General features: G+C 37.9%; 1 protein-coding gene across 1 annotated transcript; it reads right to left on the bottom strand.

The window, feature by feature from the left end:
* Positions 1–2010: 2010 nt before the first annotated feature.
* On the bottom strand, positions 2011–5655 carry LOC581007 (heme-binding protein 2). The gene is made up of 5 exons (XM_781033.4): positions 5335–5655; positions 4620–4791; positions 3786–3945; positions 2970–3150; positions 2011–2293 (listed from the first exon to the last, which is right to left on the bottom strand). The coding sequence occupies exons 2-5, from the start codon at positions 4692–4694 to the stop codon at positions 2056–2058; spliced, it is 654 nt and encodes a 217-aa protein (XP_786126.3). The 5' UTR covers positions 4695–4791; positions 5335–5655; the 3' UTR covers positions 2011–2055.
* Between the last annotated feature and the right edge of the window lie 4272 nt (positions 5656–9927).

Below are 9927 nucleotides of genomic sequence, written 5' to 3' on the forward strand. Positions count from 1 at the left end.
TTTTTTTTTTTTCTTCCCCTCTCCCGATTAGCGATAGAACACTGAAGATTTGACTGAACACATTATTAAAACATCATAGACAAGTCGCAGGATTTTCCAAAGGCAGTAAAAATTGTTTTTCCAGATCAGAAACTGATAAATAACAGTGCACTTGCATTAGGCCTACAGAGGCAAGGGAAGAAATAAAGAAAGAAATATCAATTATCAAAATAACATGTAGATCGAATTCTACTGGGAAGCAATTTGATTTGGCCTAACGTGTACCCGAGATGTTTCCTTTTTCTATACTTTTGATGCGCGCCCACCATCGGCGGAATTAGGGCGGGTCTAGGCGGAATTAGGCAAGGAAAATGCCTCACGCAGACGGCGCGCTACGGACAATCGCTTATGATTTCGGGCGTAAGAATGGCATAGCTAGATTTGCTAGAATTTCGGCAACAAATTGGTATACATTAGCGCCTGTATAATTCATTTTCAGAGAAGTTATCTGAGAAAAACTGCCCATCGGGCGGAAACCGGGCAGAGTACGGTACGTGTAAAAGACATTACATGAAATTAAAGGCCACATTCCGGGCCACATTTTGCAAGACATTTCTTATTAAGTTAAATATGCGTGTATTTCCAAGGCGTCGTACAATTTACATATTGGAAATACACGCATATTTAACTTAATAAGAAATTCAATTTCATTCGTCCAGGTTATTAAATGGAAATGGGGGGGGGGGGGGGGAGGAGGGGGGGAAGAGCGCATTTTTTAGGTCATCCGTTAGGATTTTTTAAAAATTATTATTATTTTAAAAAAGAAAAGAAAAGAAAATTGACACTCAAAAAAGGGGGGGGGGGGGGGTTCCGAAAAATACACACATTAAAAAAAAACTCAAGAGGGGGAGGGGGTACCCCCCCCCTCTGCGTACGCGCCTGTACAAAGATAATGGGAAAGAGAGCTGATGTTTGTTTGTTTTTTATTTCCGAAATCCATATATACATACAATTTTTAAAAACAAACATAATATTAAACACATTTCAAATGATAAGAAAGTAAGTAAAATAAATTTGTGAAGTATAAACAAACGGTTTGATAGCCCATTCCAGGACCATTTTCAAAATGGTCCTATTCTTTCATGGAGTCCAAAAGCAAAAATCATATTAATTTACATACAATAAAATGATGCGGAGTAAAGAAAGGAGAAGTAGGGACGGTTGTATATTGACATGAATTTGCAGCAGAAGACAGTGAAGAAAAAGATATTGCAATAATAATGAAGCGGAAAAGTAAGAAGGGAAAAAAAAGGGGGATTGACATAGTAAGTACTGAACACCATTCATGAATAGCACCTTTTGGGGGAGGGGGGTTATATAACATGTAGACAGAGTATCTATGATGGTTTTCGAAATGGTTGCTATTCGCACATTCCATTCATATCAAAGCTTCTTACTGCAATCTGCAAAATATACATAGTATACAAAATAATTTATACACAATTATAGAAGAAACGATCTTCTGCATAAGCCATAGTTGCCAAATACATTCTTATCATGCTTCTGACGAGAAAATTATATTCCAAGTTATCCCTGATTAATTTCCAAACAAATCCAAAGAATTTGTTTACCAAACAAGCATCAATTGTGGTCCGCATAATCTAAAGATTATACTTAGCAGCATCGTGGAGTTTAATATCCTGTTGAGTAGTAACAAGTTACAACATCATTTCATATTTCAATTACATGTAAATATGTACAATATCCTGATACGTTCGGAGTACGGGAGTCGGGAGCTAATTGCAGAACTTTCTTTCCATTTCTCGCAAAATGTTTCTGTTTTTTTTTTTTTTTTTGAACGATGAGTTACACACATATACACCTGTTTAATATAGAGTAAAATACATTATTTTGATGTGAGGTTTAAAATCTAGAAGTGTAATTGTAGTAATCATAGTGAGCAGAATACTGTTATATTTTATTTCAGTGTTTTAAGTATATTATTTGGAAGAAGAAGAAGAAAACTCATCGCCCCCCCCCCCCAGTTGAGTAAGAAACAATTAAATTAAACTGGTCCTACTGCTCACGCTCCACGTCCAGGGTCGGTGACTTAACGAAGGGTTGCTCCTTGCTTTCTTTCATCTCCTTGACCAGCCATATCTCGTTCTTTCTGTTGAAGAGCTTCAAGGGGGTGTTGTAGAAAGCACAGTAGAAGGCATCCCTTTTGACCTTGACCCCATCTGCCTCCAAAATGGCCATGAACTTCTCTTTCTCCTTCAGGCACTTCTCATCGTTGGCAAAACCGCCAAATTTCCTGATTTTAGAAAGAAAAAAAAGAGATAATAATTATTAAGGTGTTGTCGTATGGAAATGCACACAATACGCTGCATTTAGTCTTGATGGTATTTGCATAGATGCAAGCAGTGCCATTGGTTTTGATATTCAGAACGAAACAAGAGTATGATATATTTCTGTTTATTACACTGTTTGTGTATTGAATATCCTGCCGTTCATTTTATTGTACTTAGATGATGGATCGGAGAGCTAATTATTGTAGAAACAAATTCATTACCTCCATGCCCTCATCGAGAGGCAGGTAATACTAAAACATCGGGACACCAATGATGGGTACAAGCAGGGGCGGCACCGTAGGTGGGTTGGGGGGGGGGGGGGGGTGGAATCATCGACATGAAAGGGTTTATTTATTCACCTACATTAATCTATATAGTTAATGCCAGTCGGGAACAAAACGAATATTTTGTCCAGTAATAATGTCCTTTTGCCCATTATGCATACATTAATGGCCCCTTGTCGTGCATTATTATCTTTTATGCTTATGATCAATCCAGTCGATTGTTAATGTATACACCTCAGGCAAGAGGCCCACCCTCACCTCCTCCAGATTAAGGGAGGGGTGTTGTCATGGGCCGGTTGTGCTTCCTTATAATCCCTTTAATCCATCAATGCTCCTCGCTCCTGCGCTTGCTTACATTGCATAGACGGTCATGGCGGGTTGCTGGTTGATATAGATATCAGGATCAGTTGGTAGTGGGGTCTTCTCCTCAAATTCTCTAGGAACAAAAAAGGACAGCGTTCGCTTGGACTCCCCCTTGGGACCATTTTCTGTTGTGTAATCATTGATCACAGGAAAAGTCATGTCCATGTAATGATCTGTTGGGTAAGAGAGAAGGGGGAAAACTAATTTTAGAATCTGGCTAATAACCCTAATAACAAATCAATCAATCCACGCTGGGAATTTCGGAGTGAACGACGCATTCCTGTACATGTAGGCCTTTGCCGCGACCAACCGGCCCTTCGACAAGAAAATGACAGGCCCTTCGGGATAAAGGCCTACCCTTAGAGATAAACTCTTGTACAGGATCTTTAAAATGCAGAACCCATGCTCCTAGCTATCCACTCCTGGTTCCCAAACACAATATATTTCCATATTCAGAATTATAAAAGATTATAGCCACTCATTTCAAAATTTCAACTTTGTTTGTGGTGGCGGGGGGATAATAACTTTTAAACACAATAAAACAAAAACGAAGTTAGCGACATGCGAAGTACCGCCTTGCTTACTACAACTTCAGCAGGTTTAGAAGGCAGTCGGTAAAATATGCATTTTTAAAACATTATATTAGAGATAAGGCTATTTTTTAGAAACATTGTTGGATTTGATCACAATTCCTACATTAACACCACAGTTTTGCCTCAATTATAATATGAAACATTCTTAGGGTCCGTTTTCATAAAAACTACTTGGGTAAAATAAGCTTGACTATGTCTTAACTTTCATCACTTACTGCCTTCGTTTTGTCCCTGTATGTAGCCAAAAAGCTTGCAACATGGTTCATTTTCATCCTTCTTGGCGGTGGTACCGTTGTCGGAGGCGATAGCGGGATCGATGATCGTACTCGTAGAAACCCATACGGAAGGATTGTACATTCTTTCTTCATATGCTTTCTGTAATGGGATTAAAAAGGGGGAAACCATTGAGTTTCACTTCATTATTTGAAAACCTCTTCTTTCTTTCTCTTTCTTCCTATCTGTTCCATCTATATCCCCTTTCCTTCTCCACCCTTCTTCTCCCCTATTTCCCCATCTCCCTCCCTGCCCTCCCACCCACTTCTCTCTCTCTCTCTCTCTCTTAGCCTCCCTCTATCTTTCTATCTACCGCCCTTCCCTTCTTTTTTAATATTTTTTTTATAGCAGATGTTTCTGCATTAATTTGTATTGATAAATCAAATATAAAACATTCAAATAACAATAATAGTATATATTATAATTGATTTACATGAAGAATGACAACTTAAATACACACAAATAGAAAATGCATAATTGAAAGCTTGAAAGTATTGAGGTACTAGTAACAAAAAAAAATCAAGATAAATGCAGAGGCTAAGTATCATAAGCAAGAATGCTTGAGTCGATAGCAGCCACCTTCCTTCTATTTCATCATATCCCTGGCCTCATTCCCATCCCCCTCTCCCCTCCCCTCTCTCTCTCTATCTTCTCTCTCTCTCTCTCTCTCCTCTCTCTCTCTCTCTCTCTCTCTCTCTCTCTCTCACACACATACATACACACACTCACTCACTCCCCTCCCCCCCCCCCTCCTCTTGATCAATTGCTGTACTCACGTTCTGAGTCTTGACAACGTCGTATTCTGGGCTTCGGCGGCTATCACAGAAGGTGCTCTTGATAACGGACATCATCTTGGCGATTTAGGAGGGAAATCGTCAGACAAACAAACACTTTTCGGATGGATGTAGGACTAAAAATACCGGTGATCCACTTAATAACTGGAAGGTTCTGTTGGAGGGAAAAGAGAAAGAGTTATGGATTTTTTTTCCTTCAATATTTGATTTAAAAAAAACTTTAAAAAAAACTCAATTAACAGAAAAATACGATCGTGTCATATGAACTTTTTTTCTTCTTCTTCATCTTGCCATTAACAAAATAGTTAGTCATAATTTGTTGTAACCTTCACTTCGCAGAAAAGGAAAAATAGTTTGCCTTTGTAATATTTATCAATATGCGCGTGAGATTGAAATTGAAAAAAAGTACCGAGGACAACGACAATCGATTCTGGACAGCCTTATCACTACCCTTGCTGTCTGAGGGTAAAATTAAAAGAGGGAAGTACTTCGAGGGTAATTGTCCTATAAGGTATAATAATCCGGCCAATGGATATTATCGTCTGGCCGGGATCGCGGACACCTAATGTGGTATATTCTCTTGCAGACTAATTTACATGAATGATGTTAAAGGCCTCGCTCTAAAATGATTACGTGCACGTGCTAATGTTGTCACAAACAAATAAACAATAACAAATTATAATGTGTAAATCATTACCTGGAATTTCGCAGTGTGCCGGTTTCCTGTAGGTCTATTCTCCAGATCTTCCTTCTCTCTTCTCTCGTTTGATGGTTGGTGATACTAAAACAATATAGTTTTATCTCTGCTGTCATATAGCATATAAATATACTTGTAAACGTGCGTATTGTAACTGAAATAACTCTAATTATTGAAGGAAAACCGTGTATTATCTACTGCTCGATTCTGCTATGATATGTCAATCTGACTTCTCTGTTGTCATCCGCCTCTATTTATGCATTTTCCATCACGCACAATGTTAAGAACACATCGCTTTGCATACCGCGACTGAATTGAGAGTCAGACCTGGGAATTTCGCAATTCGTGACGTATACGTGTTTGGTATAATGCAGACGACAACAATAAATAACCATTATTAGTGCACTTATGCGTTGAGCGAAGCGTGTTGTCTGCTGACAGTGACGTAAATACAAACATATATCAACAAAGGGGTTGCATCCAAGCATAAATGACTATTGATAAAAGTATAATACATGTATTTATTCCTGAATTGAACAAAATATCACGTGCAGTGCTGCTCAGTGTAGCAGCTCCAGCGTTATTTGACACTCATGGTAATATGGTCGAAATAAAAGTGACATCATTTTAAATGATGTCACTCTTATAGATGCATTAATAATATTCATTCATTTGGTAGTAACTAAAAAGTGGCATTTGACTATTTTCAGTAAATGAATTGTATAGCGCGGACTAAAATCTTTGCTTTTTTTGTCAGTTATTTAAAAGTGGAATCCTCATTGATATAAAAATAATAAATGTAATATTTGTATTCGTCTTTGTCTAACCACTGCTGTCTTTTTTCTTCTTTTCTGTATGCATCCTCATCAGTGGCGTGCGCAGGATTTTTTCAAGGGGGGGGGGGGGGGGGGGGTTAAAATTTCGCAAGGACTCAGCCAGCCGCTGAATAAGCGGGGGGGGGGGGGGTAAGAGGACACTTTTTTTCGATCCCCCCAAAATCCGAAAATTTCACATTTTGTTCCGTTGGGGGTGGGGTGAGGTCAACTTTTTTTTTTTTTTTTTTTTAAAGTTAAAAAAAACAAAGGGGGGGGGGGAGGAGGGGTTCCCCAAAACCATACACAAAACATACACATAAAAAAAACTCAAGGGGGGGGGGGCTTTTGAGGTTAAACCCCCCCCCCCCCCTGCGTAAGCGCCTGATCCGCATACTTTCTCTCTCTCTCTCTCTCTCTCTCCTACTTAAAAAAAAAAATGAATATGGGTACATGTAAGTCAAGGTAAGAAAACGGTATAATTATGTGAATGGTATATCGAATTCAAAATTTCGCATGCTTTGTTCCTACCGGGTATATTGTGCCTTTCTCGTGTACTGTAATTATGACCAGAATAGAAACTGACGTCATGGCAGTACTGCATGGAATTTAAAGATTCCTTATTCTTATGGAAAATGGTATAAAACATCGATTGGTGATAATTTGTGCATTATGCATTTTACTTCAAAAATGTGATCATTATATCAATGTCATATGGTCTCGACATTATGTATATCTGCCCCGTTTGAGTCTACCTCTCTCTTCTTCCTGTGTCGTGTCAGGTTTTTTCTCTCACCTCTTCTCTCTCTCTATTTCTTCTACTTTTTTGACAATATTTTATTGAACATGGGTAAATGTAAGTCAAGGTTAGAGAACGGTATAATTATGTGAATGGTATATCGAATTATATTGTGCCTTCTCGTGTACTGTAATTATGACCAGGAAAGAAAATGACGTCATGGCAGTACTGCATGGAATTTAAAGATTCTTATCGTTAGGGAAAATGGTAAACGTCAATTGGTGATAATCTGTGCATTATTCATTTTAATTTCCAAAATGTGATTATTATATCAATGTCATATGGTCTCGAAATTAAGTAGATCTGCTCCTGTTTGAATCTCTCTCTCTCTCTCTCTCTCTCCCTCTCTCTTTCACATACCTTTATCTCCCTCTGATTTTCTATCTCTGCTTGTCAGATTGTCTCCCTGTGTTGTGTTATGTTTTTTCGCTCCCTCTCTTCACCCTCCACCCCCGTATCACCTCCCTATCCTTCTTCTCTAGCTCCCCCTCTCTCTCTGTCACCTATTTCATTTCTCTCACATATTCTCACTCTCTCCCTCCACTCTCAACACCACTTGCATCACCCTCTACTTTTGGAGTATACACATTATCCGGTTTCGTCATGTCCAAGCTATAACCAAAAATAGAACTATACGTCATGCACTGGCTGCGTGGATATTCATAAAGCGCGGCCGTATGCCTACACAAAATCTTCATTATAGCAAATCGCTTCGAAATATCGAAGAAAAAATAATGTCCACGTGATAAATATTACTTTATTTCCCTGTCTATTTATTATAATTATGGCGCCCCATGTAAATAATAAATATGGAGTTCCGTCACAAAATCGCTCAAAATAACTGATTTTATCACGAAATCAATCTCACAAAGTGATTTTGTCCATGGAATCAAATTTTGTACATATTTTTATATCGATCTCCAAATACCCCCAACTTTGGTCAATTTAGGGGTATGGCTCTCACAGGGGCACCTCAAAGGGGCGTGTAGGTAGCACGAAATTCAGAAAAGAGTTGAGAGAGAGAATCAAAGAGAGGGAATGTAGAGATAACTAGAGAGAGAGAGAGAGAGAGAGAGAGAGAGAGGGAGAGAGATGAAAAGGGAGAGAGAGAGAGAGAGAGAGAGAGGGGGAGAGAGAGCAGGATAAAAATATACTTGTACGTTAAGACTAACAAAGATCATTTTCAAGTCCAATGAAAAGTAGATTAGTCTCGTCAAAATTATAATCACGCGTTGAAACATTTTAATGAAGAGGGAAGAGAGAGAGAGAGGGAGAGAGAGAGAGAGGGAGAGAGAGAGAGAGAGAGAGAGAGAGATAGAAACGGAAAGAGAGAAAAGGGGATGGTAGGGTATACATGAGTTTCGGTCAATAAAACCATTTGGCTTCTGAGAATCTTTTAACCTACAGAGGGTGTCAGTAATCGTCAAATATAATTATGATTATTATGCATGAATCAAGTAAGCGATAAAGTTATAGTTTTGATGTATTCTTGTTGATTACTGTTGGTGATGAATACCGTGCAGATATATTCCAAATCAAATATGAAATATAAGCTTTATTGTACACCGTATATAATTATAATCAATATGTATGGAACAGTATAGAAAGATTGTAACTGCCCATTGGGAATAAATTGTTCTTACTATTGTATTTGGACAATTAATTTGATTAGATTTATTAGAAACTATACTGCACATGAATTGTACAATTTTCACCTTCCTTCGAGCATCTAGACCAATTATACATACTTGATTACCCCCAAAAGGCATCCTTCCAGTGGGGATCAGTTTCTTCCAAACATTCCTAATTCCTATATATGGCACCTGTGATCCCAAAGACATATCAGACATACTGCCATTCAGTGTTATACAACCAGTTGAAAACAATGATTCACTTGATGTTCATAATTATCATTATATTCACCCTGTAATTTGAAATACGTGTACCTCCAATTTGATATCCAACAAAATTGCATTCTGATTATCAAAATACAATTATTTGTGACATGTGAATAAAATAATTTGTAACATGGCATTTAATAAATATTAATTTTATGCAGTAAAGATGAAGTTGAGTTCTGGTCATGCAATTGCATTGTGAAAGAAACGGTGTGGAATTGACCAGAAAAGGTTGATCATCTAGCATATAAGAATTTGTATGTATTGCAAGGTTCTGGAATCATCAAAATGACAAGAATAAGGCCAAGTCTTGGTAAAGTTACAAACACTGTACACAGAAAGATGTATATGGGAATACACGAACACGTGGCGTAAAAAACCGGCCCCCGAGTTTTACATGTTACATGACATATTTAGAATATGAAAGCATTTGAAGAGCCATGCTTTTCAGGGAACATGTCTTATCCGATGTTCTTCCACACTTCCATAATAAGAATGATAAAGTTCACAAATTATTTTTCACCTCTTCCCAGAACTCAATCTTCTCTTTAAAGGTACTATGTCCCATTAGCAGGCCCAACAAATTAAAAGATTACATTCCAACGGCATTTGAAAGATAATACTAATTTAGAACTTCCCTAAAAGGTGGGGCTTGAAAATGTCTTCAAGTGGGAAAATAACGACTATTAGTGGTTAAATCGACTTAGGAGCTATAGAGCCAATAATTAATAGTCTTGATTTTCAGACCATTGTATCGAATGGTCATACTTTTAATGCTGCGCAAAGATCTTGGCCATCACAAGAAGTGGGTTATTGATGTAGACAAATGCTCACGTACCCTTTAAAGCTCATTTTATGTATGTTATTAACAAAGAAGAAAAACAGCCAGTCAGTCACTCAATAGTGTCCGACAGTGAAGTCTAGCAAGTAAACGGGTTTCCTTGCATAATTTAAATATTAGGACACTGCTAACGTTCAAATTTCACAGATAGGACATACATGACATATTCATAATTCCTGCAAAGTTCTACAGAACTTGAGGTTGACTGCAAAAGGGCCATAGTACCTTTAAATCTGATTACAT

Source organism: Strongylocentrotus purpuratus, unplaced genomic scaffold (genome assembly GCF_000002235.5).
Source record: "Strongylocentrotus purpuratus isolate Spur 01 unplaced genomic scaffold, Spur_5.0 spur5_scaffold_4, whole genome shotgun sequence".
Lineage (NCBI taxonomy): Eukaryota > Metazoa > Echinodermata > Echinoidea > Camarodonta > Strongylocentrotidae > Strongylocentrotus > Strongylocentrotus purpuratus.